Below are 18278 nucleotides of genomic sequence, written 5' to 3'. Positions count from 1 at the left end.
TCTCGATCGGGACGCCTTAGGACATCCTCTGTCCCAAGTGTCGGGATGGGATGGGATGGTGACGCATCCCATTCTATGAAAAAATTGGGTTAGTCCCATCTTACAGGATTTAAAATCTTTGGTAACCATAACATCCTGTCATGAATCATGTAAAAATAATATCAAACCAAGAATATATAAGACCAGCATGTGTCTCGATGTTTGCCTTGTCATTAGCTTCTAGGATGAATATCTACAAGAAACACAGCTCATGAAGGTTCTCCTCCATACCATGTCAAGAATGAATTTCTATATAAGAATGCATATTTATAAGGTTTGCCATACCGGTTGGTATTGTACGATACCAATATGCATTCTTGTACTATACTGAGAATTCGTATGCCTTGCCGACTTCTATCGTACCGGCATACTGCATAGTCACAGTGTAATATGATTATACCAGGGTCCAATACAGAGATGGCGAACCTTGATCTATATAGTGTGCTTAGGTCCTTGTTTTACCTCTTCTTTTCTTGGTTTATAGTGGTCTTAAAGCAATATTTGATTTCTTTTTTTTTTTATTTTTCATGATTTGTGTTGCTTTTGTGGAATTCTATATTTGCAGTACAATAGTCAAGACAAGGCTTGTATGGTTATGGTTATTGATCCCTATGGTTGTAATGCAATATATGGAACTTGGCATCTTTGATTTAGTAAAATTACAAGGTTGATGATCCTAATGGAGGCTCCATATATCTAAAAGTTGCACTCATGCCACCATATAATTCACAATCCAATGTATGATTAAACTCTTCTGTTGATGGTAGTCCCTTAAATATAAAAGTGGAATTCCGTACCGGCCCGAACCGGCTGATACATCCTATACTGAGCTGGATCGGGATGGTTCGATCAAGAAAAATGGTACACCGGAGGAGGAAGAGGGAAAGAGAGGAAGAGAGAGAGAGGAGGGGAGGGAGACATGGCACGATGCCGTCGGAGATTGGCGGTGGCCCGTTGAGGCCGTCAGAGGGCCGTGGAGGCCTCCGTGGCTCAGCGTCGCTCGATAAGGCACTTAATCAAGCGAGAGAGAGAGAGAGAGGGAGCGACATCTGGAGGGAGGTGTTGCCAGCGAAAGGATTATCGGAGTTTGTCAGGTGGCCGTAGTGGCTTTCGGATTGAAAACTGCACGGACAGAGCTGCAGTCGCAGACAAAGGCTACCGTCCCTGTTCACGCTTCAGATTTTTTTTTTTTAAAACGAAGATGAACAATGAAGCCAGCAAATACAGGACGACCGCCTCTGTTCACATGTCGGCTTTTTTTAAAAACGAAGATGAATAGTGAATCCGACAAATCCATTGCCAGCTTCACTGTTGGATAATTTTTTTAAAAAAATTAAGAAACCATTGTCGGCTTCACTATTCATTGTAATAGAAATTAAAAAAAAAAAAATTCATGAAACAGATGCGATCACTGCTGTTTCACGCTTGCGGTGTCGGAGGCTATGATTGCGTCGTTCAGCGGCCATGATGGTCAGTCGGAGGCCCTCCGATGGCTTTCCCTCCCTCCTTTTCTTTCCCTTTCTCCCTCTCTATCTCTCTCTCTCTCGGTCGAGTGGTGGATGAAGTGGAGGCTTTCACGGCCCTCTGAGCGTGCTGGTGGCCTGTGGCCACCATTGGTGTCTCCTCCAACCACTGCCGCCCCCCTCCCCCTCCCCCTCCCCCTCCCCCTCCCCTCTATCTCTCTTTTCCTCCTCTCGGTTCGCCTCTTTTCCTCTGTGTCGGTTCGTGCCGGTCTGATTCGGTATGGATCCGTATCGATCCATATTGCCAGCCAGCTGGTACGAGCTCTGGTACCAAATCTGCGAACTTTGTATAAAATACTTATCATATGAAATATTTCAGAAAGCTTGCTTGTTACAAGTTTAATGGATAATTGAATTAAGCCGTAATTTTGCATCTGGAACTGCGATGGATTAACCTAGTAAGTTAAAGTTGGATAGTTCACTCAGAAGTCTTGAGTACACTAAATCAAGTTGCTGTTTATGTATTTTAATTTTTTTTGGCTTTTATACTTGCATAATTAACATTTAATTTTGCAAAAGATTTCCATATACTGATTTGATTCTTCTGGAAGAGAGAATGTTATGACATGAATCCTTCTTTATAATTGTAAGTTAATATGAAAGCAGCCAGAAAACATTATTCTTCTCAAAACTATCCACTAATTTTCACCTGAAATGTTATCGACACCTTGTTATAGGTTGATGGAAGAGCCTGCTGCTTATGGGAAGTTAGGCTTGGCTAATCTTTTGGAGCTAAGGGAAGAATGCTTGCGAGAGTTTCAGTTTGTTGATGCATATGTCACTATCAAGAAAAGGTTGGTTACATGACATGATAAATCTAAGGAATGTTTTTATATAATTTTTTTATTAGACTATTGCTATCTGTAGATCTGTCTGATGCTCAATGGAGTAATGTTTGTAATTTGAAGAATAAATACATCAATGAAATATTTTCCTGTTGATCAATACTAGAGATGGTCATTTGCGATGCATGTGAGATGACCTTGCACAGAATCTGTGGTTGCTGCCTTGCTGGTTCCGCTCGATAGTATTATGCTCGGCAAGAGAAACACAATATAAACTAGCAGTGAAGAAATAACTTAAAATGGAGTTGTAACCTAAGGTGGAGTCATGGTTTCTGCAGTTCGTATTATAGATAGAGATGCATATGAATTATGTGCTGATTCTACTGAAATAATTGTTAAATATCAGAAAGAATGCATTGCCATGGCATTTTAAGACATGTACATACTAATAGCAATATATCTGTAGAAAGGATCATTTGTGTTGGTTTGTCAAGATTCTAGCAAACATGGATTTAAATCTCATGTTACACTCTTGCAGCAATCATGGGCTGATATCTACACATCATACTGGCATAGTGTGTCAGCTGGTACCAAAACAAAAAAAAGGGTGTAGAAATACGTTTATGTTCCATACCTAGCTGTGCACGGTTGATATGACCTTTTTGGGGGGATTTATGCTTGTATGGGCCAGTTGACCCATGATGCAGTCCTGAGGATTTGCCTAGTACTGGTTCCTAGCTGCTATAGTACAATACAGGCAGTCGAGGCCAATATTTGAGTTATTGCTAGCAAGCCTTAGGATTTAAAAAATTATTATTGTTTCCTTGAAACAAGGTATTAAAGTCATAAGTCATGCATAAGAATTTCCAGAAACTTGTTCTCTTAGGATTCTTGGTTCTATTTAATGTGTCCTTTCAATGATAAAGCTACAATTTCATGAGTTTTGATACTTAAATCAATCATTATTAAAATAAGGGGATTTGGCCTCTTATATTATCTTTTCATTTAAATTTCATAAAAGATGTGTTGGGATTTGAAGCAACGAAAAGGGCTTATCCTGTTTTCTTCAATCCGACCTTTGCAAGCTTGGTTCCAAAGTCCTAAAGATAAGGTGGGAACGCATAATGTAACATATGTGATCTGCATGCTATCATATGGCAGGCATGGAAGGAGAGAATAGGAGACTTTGTGGGTTGGTGGAAAGAAAAACTTATTCATTGGAATATGCTCCACTTGGACCATCATCTTTTTGATCTCTTTATGTTTCCTAGTCATTAGAAGCTTTATGGTGCGAAAACTTCAGCTTGAGGTGTCAGGGAATTCACAAGAGGTGATCTCTTGCAATTGATTGGTTGTTAATTCCTATTATCAGAACCAGCCTGTACTATAAATAATAATAATAATAATTATTATTATTATTATTTTTCCTAGCTTAATATGTTTCCTATCCTATGGATAATACAAGGACATTATATGGAGCCATGGGGAGGAGTTCAGATAAGTTATCAAATGTTGTTCTCACGTAACTATACATATGCAGTACATGCAACTGAATTGTATTCTCTTCATTTCTATGCGCCGGCATCAGAGTTGGAGACTGAAGACATGCAATATGATATGGTCTCCTGACCTTTTTTCTTTCCCCAAGGTCTAGGGAAAATGAGGCTTCTCTTGCTGTTGTTCTCACTTCTCACATAACTATACATGTGCAGTACATGCAACTGAATTGTTTTCTCTTCAGTTCTATGCGCTGGCATCAGAGTTGAAGATTGAACACATGCATATGATCTAATCTCCTGACCTTTTTTCTTTCCCCATGGTCCAGGGAAAATGAGGCTTCTCTTGCTGTTTTACCTGACCTTCTTATTGAGCTTGATAGTATGAATGAGGTATGTGCACCAAATTTAAATCCTCATTACATAAATTTTGTTATGGTTGATCTGCATGTTTTTGCTCTAGTTAGGTTACACACACACACACACACACTCACACACTAAAGTTTGCTCTTCAACGTGAGTTGGTCTGTTGGTTGTTGGACATGATTCATTGACACATTAGAGAGGGAAGAAATAATGCTCTAATTTCCTTTGGTATCAAGTTGATAATTGTACTACAGCCAAACAGCCTACAATGTCACACTAAGGCTTTGTTTGGTTTCTGACAAAATGAAAGAAAGCAAATAAAGTTAATGAAAGTGAAGAAAAATTAATTTTTTCTACTATTTGGTTAAACTAAGAAAAGTCCATTAAAAACTATTGAAAAAGTGATTATGATGCTGGAGGTTTGTCATTGTCCCTCTCTTTTTGTTGTTTTTCTTAAAATCACTACCTAAAATAGAATGTTTAGGCCCCTGACAGAACATGTTGGCCTGTTACTATTCCTTATTTTTCTCCTTAACACTTTCTTTAAATTGCCAAACATTGGAAAAGAGGATTCCCATCCAACCTTCTACTTCTCTGGGCATAAAACATGGGCTGATGGTTTATTAATATATGCATTTACTAATCTAGAATGATATTCGACTTAATAGTCTAGTTGCACTGCCAAGGGTGGAAGAATGCAAGCATACATGTGCTAAATACTTTTGGAGACTTGAGATACTTTATCAGCTTTTCAATGGAAATTTCTAGAAGGAAGTTTAAGTAGATACACCTAAAAATTTAGTAAACTTGTTTAATGAGGTTATTCCTTGATTTTCAAGTCATAGCCTTCATTATTTATCTTCCTGGATGAGGAAAATACTTGATCCATATGATATTCCTTGTTATAGGTATCACCATATTAAACATGCCATTGGACCTTTTTGTAAGGATGATGTGTTTTCCCTGCTGTCATTTAATTATTAGTAGCATTGATCTCATTATAATGATATCACTTAACATACACATGGTGATCAAAACATCAACCTGGAATGGACTTTTGTATTCAACAAAATTGCTATTAATAGATTTTATTAAATTTGTAGAAACTATCTAATAAATGCAATTATCTAATTATTTTATGTATAAACCTGTTTCCACATAACAAATACGTTACATTTTCATTATGTGGACCTTGTTGATTAATTAGTTTGAATCACTTTCTACGAAGATAGGCAGTCTGATTTTATTGATCTTACAAAAATTTCAGAGAAGTCACAACAAAATCACAAACCTTAGATGCAGTTGTAAAACCTATTGTGAAAACGGCTCTGTTATCATCTTGCATTTTGTCTAGATTAGTGTGGAAAGTGTTTGCCATGGTTCATACCTTTTCACCCTGATACTTCTGTGCTTAGTTAGCATTGTGCCTGGCAATTTGGTTATATACACCTATGTGACATGCCTCATCCCATCGATATGGGTCTGGTGTTTTCTTCAAACTACACCAAATATGAGAAACGTCTAGGTTAGGAATACCCTAGATATGTGAGCCCTACAGGTACCACTAATCTCCAAGTTGGGCTTATTTTCATTCTTGCATTTGCGACTGAGTTCGATATCTGTGTATTTCTTTGATATTTTATCAGCATACTTAGTAAAAGACCTAGATATGGCTGCAGAACATTTCGAATCTAATTCGTGCTTTAACTGAATAGTGTGGCTACATCAAATAATTGTCATGAAAACACATTGATAGTTCTTGTTTCATCGACATAACCTTATGTTAAATTATTTTACTTGGAACTTATATACATTATCTTGATGACCTTTATTCATGATTTCATTGGCATATACTGTTATGTGCACGTGCTGCTATTTATGAATCCTAGACCACTAGTTGGTAAAATAGAGGCCACATGGGGATAGCTGAACATTTTTCCTAGCTGCATTCAAAAATGATTTATGTTGTACTGACTTACTGTTTCGTAGGAGGAAAGATTGGTTGCTCTCATTGAAGGTGTTCTTGCTGCAAATATATTTGACTGGGGATCTCGTGCTTGTGTTGATCTTTACCATAAAGGAACTATAATTGAAATTTACCGAATGAGCCGCAAAAAGATGCAACGGCCTTGGCGGGCAAGTTCCCTTATAGTAACAAATCTCCTGTCAAAAAAATGAACTTTACAATTTTGCTGATAGTTCGTATGTTATTTCTCTGCTAGTTTCTGTAATGGCATGTGTCATTTGTTTTAATCTTTGATTAAGATGACCGTGTTTTGGCCATTGATTCAGCTAAATTGCACCCTTTGTATTAGGTGGATGACTTTGATATGTTTAAAAAAAGAATGCTTGGTTGTGGAGACAAGAAACTTTCACCATATAGAAGAGCATTACTCTTTGTGGATAACTCAGGCGCTGATGTTGTTCTTGGAATGCTTCCATTAGCTCGAGAACTCCTTAAGCGTGGAATTGAGGTGAGTTAAAAGTAGCTAAGAAAATTAAGAAGTAATTATCTTGATGCTTTTAGAATTTCTAACTTATTGAGGTATATTGTGCATTATCTTTCTCATATGGCTCAATGCTGCAATTGTCGATGGAGGTAAAGTATCTGATATGCCTAATTGATGAAAAATAGATCAATAGGAGTAAGGTTGCACCATTTCCAATTATTCTTAAAGTAACCCTAATGGCATGTACGATGGCTATAACTTCCTCAAATGCAAGCAACTAATATATGTAACTATAAAGAATCTAATTAGGGCTGAAATTGGGCTTGGGCTGGAACGAGACCCATCAGGTTGGGCCAACTTCGGGTCGGGCTTCGGGCTCGGCCCGAGATACTTCAAGTCGGATTTGGGCTTAAATACAGAGTCCGTTTGTTTTTCAAGTCGAGCTCGGGCATACCTTTGGCCCGACCCGAGCCCGGCCCGAATCTGAGCCCGAATACAGGCCCGAACAAAAGCTCGAAAATTCAGCCCGATAGGACCTAATACTTATCGAAATTGATATAGTCCGAGCCCCAATATTCATAATGAATCCCATCAATCCGAACGGACTGAAACCCCCATCCATCTTCTCGCTTCGGTCTCCATTCATCTCTCTTGACTTCCCCCATCGAAGTCTCGAAGAGGCTGAAGAGCCTTAAATCCTAGCCTCCTGGCTCTTGGTTTGCATCCGTCCGCCATCATCGTCTTCCGTCTTCCCCTATCGTCGTTCGCCATTCGCCGTTCACCATCTTCCGTCTCCCCCCATCGCTGTCTGCCATTTTTCGTCGTTCATCTTTTGTCTTCCTGTCTTTAGCCATTGCCGTTCGCCGTTTTAGGTATGCATCCTACCGAATCCCCCTTCCTCTGGATCTCCGATCTTAAGATTCCTCAATCCCCATTTCAGTATTTCTTTTTCCTATTGAGACTAGGGTTTTGAAGTTGTATCGCTGGAGACTAGGTTCACTGTGCTGGGCTTCAACACCTTGCCGTTGCTGGAGCCAATCTTTCTGAGGTTTGAGTATGTGAGCATGACATTTGGAATTTTTCTGGATGATTGCTGTTTAAGAAAGGATTTTTGAGGTTAATATTTGGGGCCTTGGGCAGGGCCTGAAGTGTCCCCAATAATCCTCTTGATGTGGAGTGTGATATTCTTTTCATTGAGGATGCCATATATCACATGAGAGTTTAGACTTGTTGGCTAGGATGTGACAATAATTTATTTTAGCGAAAGAAACAGAATGATTCAGGCTTGATTCGGGCTTGGACACGGGCCAAGCCTGATTCGGGCTTGGACACGGGCCAGGCCTGATTCGGGCTTGGATGCGGGCCGGCCCAATTGGGTTCGGGCTTAGGCTCGGGCCTCATATTCTAAAAAAAATTCGGACCTAAGCTCAGCCCGAAGCCCGACAAAAAAATTCGGGCTAGGCTCGGGTAGGGGTGTGGCCCGGCCTGTTTCCAGCCCTAAATCTAATAAATGAAAAAATTATCCTCCTTGCAACAATAGAATCTATTTAGATGATGCACCATGAAATATTTCTTCATGCTCTAATGTTTACATCAACTATTGCATCTAATTGAGGTTATGAAGATTCGTACTTGAACATGAGCAACTGCTAAAGTGGATTTGTGATGCCTAACCATTTATGCTAAACATTTGTCACCATCTTAATTTGCTTAATGATGTTATTGAAAACTAGTTTGCCATCACCTATGACAAGCAATATAGGTGATGATGTAGCATATGGGTAATAACATGGCACATGCTGTAGAATTTTCTGTCTAAAAGTATCCAATTGCCAAGTGTCACATTATCACTCATATGCCACATCATCACTCATGTATCATAAATTATGTACCATAAATTAAGTTTCACAAATATTTTTTACGTAGATGATGATGTGGCATAGGGGTGATGACATGACACTTCGCGAATCGACACTTTTCATAGCACATGCCACATCATTATCTATAAGCCACATTATCATCTACATGCCACGCTATCATGCATATGCCGGATCATCACTCATATGCCGCATCATTAAAATAAAACTTTTCATCTATTGTACCACATCATCACTAATCGGGCATGTAATCACCTACCTAAGCAGTTTTTGCCGCATAATCAGCCATGTAATTATCGGGTCATGCAAGCAGGAACTTTCGGTCAAAGAAAGTGGCCAAAATTTGGGGAAAGGACCATATAAAACAATTGAGAAAAAATAAGACAAAATTTGAACTTTTTGAAGTTTTGGGATTTATTTAAAAAGCTGATCGAAACTTGGAGGACCAAAAGCATAATTAACCTTTTATTTTCTCTTTTCTTCTTTCTTCATCACCTACCACTACCATCTTTGACATCTTTTTCTTCATCTATTGTTAGTATTACTGCTACTTTTTGTCTATTCTGACTTGTATTACTCTTTTATCCTTTATATGCATGATAATACTCAAAGACTTGTTACTTATAATCTGCATCTTGTTAATTTAGTGCAAACTTCTAATTGATGAAGCCACCATATTTAAACATTTGTAATTTATACCTTTATTTTGATATTATGCATGAATTGTACAAGTAATACTATATAATAATTTCTTCAAACGCATGAAATTGTTTAAACACTAAAGCATTGGAAGTGTCTAATAGCTACTGAACTATTTTGTTGGCTATTTGTACATTTAGATAGTGAGACAAGGTACCATACTGCTATGCACCCCATACAAGATAGCTTCTGACCTCTTTTTCTCACGTTTTATCATAGTACCATCCAAAAACAGGTGGTGCGGATGGTACTGTATGCGCTTTAGTTTCTGGCAGTGTTGGGTGGTTTCACTCGGTTCGGACTGGTATGGACCTAATCAACTCAAGTATTGGTATGGTATGGTATAATTGCTGTGGGTTAATATGGCAGATCTAATAATATATATTTAAGACCAACCACTTGGCCCCGTTTACCTGGATATGACCTTCGAAAATAGTATGCCATTTGTGCATGGTTTGCTTCTGTCAAGGAACAATTTTAGGACCCATTATGTTGCTTTTGTTAGCTTGAAAATCTTCCCCATTTATATGCATTATCAAACAGAAAAATTCAATGAATTAATCTTAACTACATCTGGGTGGTTTTTATGTGCTGTTTGTTATTCCTCACTTGTTGGAACACAAGGAAACCCTGCTACATGAAATATGTTGCTGTTGCATATTGATTACCAAGAGTCACAATTTGCTTTAGACAAATTTTTTATGGAGTAGGAACTAGTCCATGATTGATTTGACTGAATCAAATTGGTTTTTCAGTACATTATCTTAACCATATTCAATCATCTTAAGCAACTCTAACTGCTCTGAACCGATGCTTTTCTTAGTAAGCTCCATGCTCGAACTTGGAATTGCCAATTCAGAGTAGATGGTAAAATATTCCTATATGCAGGTTGTTCTGGTTGCAAATTCCTTGCCAGCTTTGAATGATGTCACTGCTAATGAGCTTCCTGAAATAGTGGCTGAAGCTGCTAAGGTATTCATTGGAACTCTATGGACATGCTGCATGGCATCTATCTACATCTTATGAAACTATGAATCTTTACAATTATTTTGAAAATCTTCCCCATAGCTTGAGCATTTGACATATGTTTTTTTAAAAATAATCAGCTTTTTTCCTGAAAAACAGCATTGTGATGTCCTTCGAAAAGCTGCTGAAGCTGGAGGACTGCTAGTGGATGCAATGGTTAGTGTTGAAGAAGGACTTGTAGATAACTCTTCAATTCCCCTTATGGTTGTTGAGAATGGATGTGGGAGCCCATGCATAGATTTCCGGCAGGTCAGCTCAGAGCTTGCTGCTGCTGCAAAAGATGCAGATTTGGTACGAAATTCACAATTTTCAAGTATCAGAGACTCTACTTCCATATTGTCTTTTTGATTGCTTGCAACTTTTTTATATGTTGCTGATGTTTAAATTGTTCCTTGTGTGATGCAGATAATTTTGGAAGGGATGGGGCGAGCTCTACATACGAACTTCAATGCCTGTTTTAAGTGTGATGCCCTGAAGGTATGACTTTACCACAAACTATAGTAAGATAATCTGTATTTTCTTTGTAGAGCCTCTTTTCATACTCCTATCTTTCAACCCTCAGCAAAAGGCTGTTAGTCTAGCTGGCCAAAACATCATTTATGATAGTAGATCATGGCCCAGTTAATTGTTTGATGTGGAAGATTGTCCTATCCAAGCAGCTAACTTTTCCCTTGACCATTGATCTCAAACTTGTTGGTAATCAACAGCAAGCCAAATAATATTATCTGATAATGCAACTCATGCCTGATCATCATGGTGGCTTGATCTGTCTGGTTCATGGCTGGCTAAAATGAGTGGCAGATTTTGCTTTCATATATATTTTTTAATGTTCATCAATTGCTGCTGTTCTCTATTTACATGATTGGCACTACAATAATAACAAAGTGGTTTATTTTTCAGCTTGCAATGGTTAAGAATCAGAGATTGGCTGAGAAGCTTTTTAATGGAAACATATATGACTGTGTCTGTCGGTTCGAGCCTGGTGGAGAACTGCGATGATGCAACTCCAGTTGATTTTGTAACCATAACTTATTATTCAGTAAGCTCATTATGTTGCATAGATAAAAACAACAAAAGGACCAGCAGCTTTACTTTTATTTCAATTTAAAAGGTAGACTCAATAGGAGCATGCATCTTTAAGGGTTTTCTCACAGCTTCCATCCAGATTTTCTGGTAATCCTTATTAGGACTTGGGACTTTGGGATTTTCATTGCACCTAACTGTACTATCTGAAATGATGGGCTAGTAACCTTACTGTTGGTCTTGCTGTAGTCAGCATAGCATATGTAGATTAGTCATGCTCTTAATTCCAGCTTATTGCTTATATTTCTGGTTTGTGTTTCTTTTAACTTCAAATATGCCAGATTTTCATAAATGCTTCCAAATTTATAGTCACTATATATGCCATGTGATAAAAATCTGGAAAAACCTTCATATACATTCTAGTAGCTCCGGGAGCATGCACTTGTTGCCTGGGAGAATGCACTAAAACTTCTGCGAGGCAATGGCATAAATGCCATGCTTCATATAAAGCATAACCTGTCATATACATTATCTTCCTATTGTACACTACTTATGGTGCATAGGTTTGTAATAATTATTTAAGACCTTTTTCATACAGTCCATCCAATATGATCTGCATCTGATGATGGATTATATCAAAATAATGGCTGCAAGCAGGTCAGGTTGCATTAGGGATGGGTGCAGCCCAAGTCCAGTCCAAGTTTGGATCAAGTCAAAAACTTGAACTCAAAACATATCCAATTCCCTTTGGGTTGGACTGGATAAGATTTAACGTTAATTTGATTAATCCGTTGGAATTTTTTTGGGTCAAATCCGGTCAAAAGTAATCCAAACACAAACCATAACAAAAATATGTAAATTGATTAGTTAATCAATCATAAACAATTATGCAATAAAATTAATAAGCAACATGTACACATCATCTAGAGAAGACTGCACAGCAAGGAATGCTGTCCCGGCGGGGAACCGAGATGGTTCCGGCATGCAAAACGGCACAAGCCGGTGCTGGGGAAGAAAGGAGAGAAAAAGAGGAAAAGAGAGGAAGCAAAAGAAGGAGGGGGGTCCGTCGGAGGGCCTCCGACAGGCCGACGTGGCTGTCGGGCGGCGTAAACGCCTCCAACGGCTCCGCGCATGGAATAGGGGCGATCCGCTCTGTTTTCCATTTATTTTTATTTTTAAAACGTTTTTCAAAATGTAACCGGCATGGGGTTTGCTGGCTTCACTTGTGGTTTGCCTCAAGTGAAGCCGGCTTCATTTTGAAAAATATTTTTTTTTAAAAAAAAAAGGAAAACAGGGTTGATCGCTTCTGTTTCACGCGCGGAGCCAGGGGAGGCGTTTACGCCGCCCGACGGCCACGGCGGCCTGCCGGAGGCCCTCCGGCGGCCCCTCCGATGGACCCCCCTCCCTCTTTTTTTTTTCTTCCTCCCTCTCTCTCTATTTCTCTCTCTCTCTCTCTCTTTTTCTAAACCGGTTCGGCTTTGTTTTTCTTCATCGGTTCGCCTTGGTTCGGAACGGAATGGAGGCGTGCTGAACTGTATCGCCGGCTGGCCGATCTGGCCACCGGTTCCGATTCCGCAGACTTTTTTCCACAGATTTGATTGATAACTAATCAATAACATAATTTTTATTGACAAACTATATTATGCTACATTGTGAAAAGAAAAACTAATTTTTTTATTGTTCAAGGTGGGTTTTGAAATATATTGTATAATAGTTTCGTATTGAGTCAGGTTAGGTGGGATTTGGATTGGGGATTTAGTGAAACAAATCTAGTCCATATTCGAAGTTGGTCATGTTTTTGAATCCAAACCTTATCCAAATGATTTTGGTTTGTGTTGGATTGATTAATTTCATATCGGTTCAAGTGGGTCCATCCAATCCCTTTGCAGCCCTAATTGTGTACTATGTTAATGATGGATTATGTGTTAGAATGTGTCACTTCAAAAATAGCACATGTGGAATGCACAAGCATGTGGGCTATGTAAATACACTCCAACTATAATATGGTCGAAATCTCATTACACCATATTTTTCCGTATAAGCAGTTTGTCGTGATGTCTCGTATTTTTATTTTTTGGGGCATTCTCATATGTGGCCTCGCTATGATTGCATCACTGTCATACAATCTCATATTAAGTTTGCCATATCTTCATCCTGGGATTTGTCTCATCATCCGACACATTCATGTTTCATCAGTAAGAATACAGGCTTTAATTTTGAAAGAACGGTTTAACTAATTTTCACACTTGTAATTGCACCTTCATACCTGTCATATACCTCTGAGCCGATAATATCATTTTTTTTTCTGGGGCATATTTTATCTTATCATTCTTTTGCTTGCTTGAACAAATCATAAGCTGATGATGTCTTCATTTGTCAATATAACATCTCAAGTGCTAATTTATTTTTTTGCAGCTTCCATTATGAATAAGTAATCTGCGTCACAGAGGTTGCTTGCGTCTCAGATTTTTGATGTTAGCAGTTCATGTGAAATAAAACAACCATCCAGTTCAAAGGTGCCAGTTTATCTCACAGATTTAGGTTGTAAGAAAACAAAGATATAGCTTGTATTTTCTGAAAACCATAGCATTTGCTGAAGTATTGTGGTCATGTATATGATCCATGAGCATTTATAATTCTGATTCTATGTAAAAATTCAGTTATAGTAATCAAATCAATTATACGGCCTTGACTCTCTTGCCACTGGACAGCTGAAGTTTTAAAATACATAGATAATAGCTTATGAACTGCTAATATTTTAAGGCTTCTTTTGTACACAAATGTAGCCGAAAATGGAAAATTGCGGGGAAGGCAACCATGTAGTCGGAGGGTGGAAAATTGGTAATCTACAATTAGAGGTGAAAAATCCAAGGAACGTTGTCATGAATTGAAGCAGCAGTCTGGGCGAGGAAAGGCTGAAAGGTAACGTTAAATGTTATATTAAGAAAGGTATTAATTAATAATAGAAAATTAAAATATTATTAATTTTAATTGAAAATTGACGATTGACCGCTCATGATACATATCTGGTGACCAGTTTTTCCATGAAATTACCAATTTTTTTTTAAAAAAATCTCAACAATGTTGGTCTTGGGTGTCATCATTGGGTATGTATTAAAAGTGGATCATGATGGTGGAGATAATTTTTCTCTCTGATCCAACGTGATAACATGAATCAAAACTTGGAAGCATTAGAACTCATTGTTAAAGACGTCGGACGCAAATACAATTTTTTGCATTTTTCCGTATGTGTAAAAAAATCTCTAATGTTTCAATGAATAATTTGCCACCACATGTCAGAGGTATTAATTTATAGATTATTCCCATTTTTCCGAATTTGAGAGGTGATCTTTTTCCCATCTTAAATTTGTTTATTTGTAGCCCGGGTAACCATCCTGATCTATAATGCATCTATAATGCAACAGAACATATAGATTTTTTTTTTCTTTTTAGGTAAAATGTAAAATTTATCTTTGAATGTATTAAACAAGCCAACGTTTGAAAAAACATCGATTTTTTTATCTAAATAATATTTATTTTAAAAAAAATTAAAAAATAATATTTTTTTAAAATATTTATTAAAGTATTATTCAAAATAAAGTCGTCCTATGATAAAACGATTTTGTGTGCTGACTCACCACCTTTAATGTCATATAGATTGTAGAGTCAGCAATCAATCAGAGACCCGCCCTATCATAGGGCAACTCAGAGAGTCATCCTATGATAGAGCGATTTTGAGTATTGTTTCTGCTTTTCCATTGTTTCTTACTCCATGTAAATGAATTTTTCAAATGATCCACTGACCATAATCTCATGAAAAAGTATTTTTGTAAATATTTCCAAACAAAAGCCTAGTAAGCTCATAATGTTGATATGGTAAGTGCAACAAATACTGATAACCTCGATGAAGAATTCCTTATCATTTCTTTTGGAACTATTCGAGATCTTTATAGCCACTAGATGGCCATTATCAAATTTCTCTTTATACATTGCAACATACTTTGATCTATTTTGTGACTGAAGGAAGAGGTTATCTTTTTCACATCGGAGTATCTATATCTCGTTGGGCTAAGTGCCTAAACTTCTCCATGAAAATTTTTGGCTTTGGATCTTTCCTTGACCTATTCTTCCCGTATAAGAGTGTGTTAAAATTCGAGTTCTTGAAAGATAATAAATAGAACAAAAATTACACTAATGACAAAAATTATGAGACAATCCCAAACTTCAAGTATATAATTTGCATCAAGATCGACAATGATTTTTTTGTGCAACCAACAAAAATTATAGCATGTGCATCCAGGTTGCAAAAAATTTGTAACATTAATCTCAAATTAATGTAAACCAATGATTGATTATTATAAAGTTTGTTAGCAAAAAAAAAATACAACTAATATAACTGTCGAGAGTGTTAGGAAATATGTCCCAAAAGTCAATCGTCAACCTGTTGACGGTTGAGCAATCTTGTATTGTAATTGATTTGTTAATAAATAAAATATATTTTTGACATTTTCATTACAAGTTTTTATTTTCTAATGAACTCCGTTGTTGCGATAAAATCTTTAGGACTATTTAGGTTTGATAAAGAGAGGATTTATCGATTAGTCCTTAAAATTATTCATGATCAAATGATAGGTTGTTAATAAGGACGACAGTCTCTATCGAGCATAGATAGCTGTAGGCTATATGGGTTGGTTGTCCTCTTAACCAAGGAGTGTGGAGACACTGATATGGCATACAGGTGAGATGTAAGGGTATATCATCATTGAACGTGACCAACTCCAGAGCATTCTGCTGTCGAGAATGTCTCTGATGGGATATAGGTATAAGTGTCCCTTAGACCTGAGATCGCCTCAGTGACTTGCAAGCAACTCACTGTGCTTTGGTACTGGACTAACTGAATTTCTAATTTAGTGACAGAAGACTTCTGGGTACAGTCAAGTACTTGCGAAGTCAGAGTGTGATTAAGATGGGATTGACCACTCCAAGAGTTGGAGAAGCATGAGTCGCTATATTTCAATTTAGTAAAACCTTGGTCAGGGTAATCCATCAGATAGATTTGATATTTTGAAATACAATATGGACAACCTGATCAGAGTTGACAGTTGAACTCTGAGGTGTCCTATGAGCATTTTGATCAAGAGGATGAATTATATGAAAACTATATCTGCATGGGTTCTAAGGATGTTGTTCTACTCATTTGACCTATCCGACTGTCAGGTACCATTGCTAGATGGTCACTTCAATTAGTACAGAAATTTATTCCTATGCTACCGGCTTAGGTTCGGACCTATGAGGTCACACATATTAGAGTTCACGATCCGATCGGATGGTTGATCAACGATTAAGAATCGTTCTAGGGTTAAACGATCAATACGATTGACATTGAATCTAGTGCAAATATTGCAGGAGGATTGATTAGCAATTCGATTGCTAATTGACTTAATTTGATTAAGTCAATGGGCTGAGATTAAGTCTAATTGAATATAATTTAATTAGATTTGGTTTGGGCTTGATTGGATCAAGTCTAATTGGTTTATTGGATAAGTCAAGTACAAGGAAAAACTAGTCATAGTTCAATTAGGACTTGGGTCAACCTAATTTCTAATTTGATTAAAAAATTAAATCAGATTTAAATCTAATTTAATCTGATTAAATTAGGTTCTTAATTAGGTTAAGACCTATTTTAATTGGGTTGATTTGGTTTTGATTTAATTTGGTTTGAGAAACCAAATGAACAAGTCATAGATTGAATCCTAGTAAGACTAGGATTCCACCTTACGCCACCTTAGCCCCCACACCCACTCTCTCTTATTTTGTGTGACAAATATTCTCTCCCAGGTCTTCGCGCACGCCCAAAGGTTTCCTCTCTTTCTCTCTTATATGAAAAGTGGTTGTGGATCAAGTCAAAGTAGGAATTAGTTTGGATTTCAAATTCTATAAGATAGAATTTTAGGAAATCAAAACTCTTTCCTTATGGCACTGATTTTACTCAGATTTTTTCTGAGACTTTCATGGCTTTTATGGCACATAATATGCGTCCTTTGCTGGTGGTCCACATACAAAAAGAAAGAGGAGAGCCCAAGAGTTGGGCACCCCTTATCTTACCCTGTTTGGATATATCTTGATTAGGTATTTGACCTAGACAAGGACTCTATCATATCTCTCTATTTAAAATAAATTTTTTCATAAAATTTTTGTAGATTACAGAGCATTGAGAGACCTTTGGGGCATGTGAAAATCAGGGAGAAAGAGTTTTGGGGCGTGAAGATATAATAGACACAAAACTAGGTGTCTAGGTGAGAGCAAAGAAAAGAAGAAGAGGGTCTTCTTCTAGGGTTGCTGTGTTCACCTCTTTCTTTCCTCCATCTTGAGTTTTCTAAGAGTGTCTCAGATTTAAAACTCCTTCTCTTACTTTTCATCTTTGGAAGAGTCCAAATCAAGAAGAAGGAGGCATCTGATCAACCATCGAAGAAGGATCAGCGCAGTACTAGCATACTGTATTGATTTTCTGGACCAGGACTTCTGATCGTGATTTGTGGGCTCGTGTACATGACTCCTAGAGGTCGGACGCATGTGCAGCTCGCAACATCATCCTCAAACCCGGATCAGTAAAGTTAGAACGTCTAACTTGCAAGGTAATAGATCTGATCTATTATATTTTACATATATTAGATGTAGTATAGAATTATGTTGATATGATCAACATGTAGTTCTTGCTCTTTATATTTTAATTTTTGATTTAATGTCATGTAATAATTATGTAATAAGATCTTAGATCTAGGGATTCTCTAATTTTATAAGATAAATTTTGATTTATTTTAGTCTTCCACTATTTGATCTTGAAAAATTTTCAAGGTCTAACCCTGAAACTCTAGATCTGGTTCCTTCAGAGAGGCATATATACTATGATACTAAGGCCTCCTCCGCATCCTCCTCTCATAGACGCATGTCACATCTGGCCATACAAATGATGGTTCAGTCATGGCATCGATCG

The 18278-nt window shown here is 37.4% G+C and overlaps 1 protein-coding gene across 4 annotated transcripts in view; it reads left to right on the top strand.

The window, feature by feature from the left end:
• Positions 1-13980, top strand: part of LOC105056269 (pantothenate kinase 2) — a 31400-nt gene extending 17420 nt beyond the window's left edge. For 3 of the 4 annotated variants that reach the window (XM_073247364.1, XM_010938406.3, XM_019854520.3), the window contains exons 16-24: positions 2240-2356; positions 4173-4236; positions 6199-6345; positions 6525-6683; positions 10124-10207; positions 10361-10552; positions 10667-10738; positions 11162-11300; positions 13700-13980. In XM_073247364.1, the coding sequence (XP_073103465.1) occupies positions 2240-2356; positions 4173-4236; positions 6199-6345; positions 6525-6683; positions 10124-10207; positions 10361-10552; positions 10667-10738; positions 11162-11260 (934 nt within the window). In that variant the 3' untranslated portion in view covers positions 11261-11300; positions 13700-13980. Of the gene's footprint in view, positions 1-2239; positions 2357-4001; positions 4129-4172; positions 4237-6198; positions 6346-6524; positions 6684-10123; positions 10208-10360; positions 10553-10666; positions 10739-11161; positions 11301-13699 lie in introns of those variants that run through there. The other variant, XM_073247365.1, reaches the window with a different exon arrangement.
• Positions 13981-18278: the final 4298 nt, after the last annotated feature.

The sequence above is a fragment of the Elaeis guineensis genome, chromosome 13 (assembly GCF_000442705.2).
Source record: "Elaeis guineensis isolate ETL-2024a chromosome 13, EG11, whole genome shotgun sequence".
In the NCBI taxonomy this organism is placed as follows: domain Eukaryota; kingdom Viridiplantae; phylum Streptophyta; class Magnoliopsida; order Arecales; family Arecaceae; genus Elaeis; species Elaeis guineensis.
Note: the sequence above shows the minus strand (reverse complement) of the source record. Positions and strands in the feature narration are given on the sequence as shown.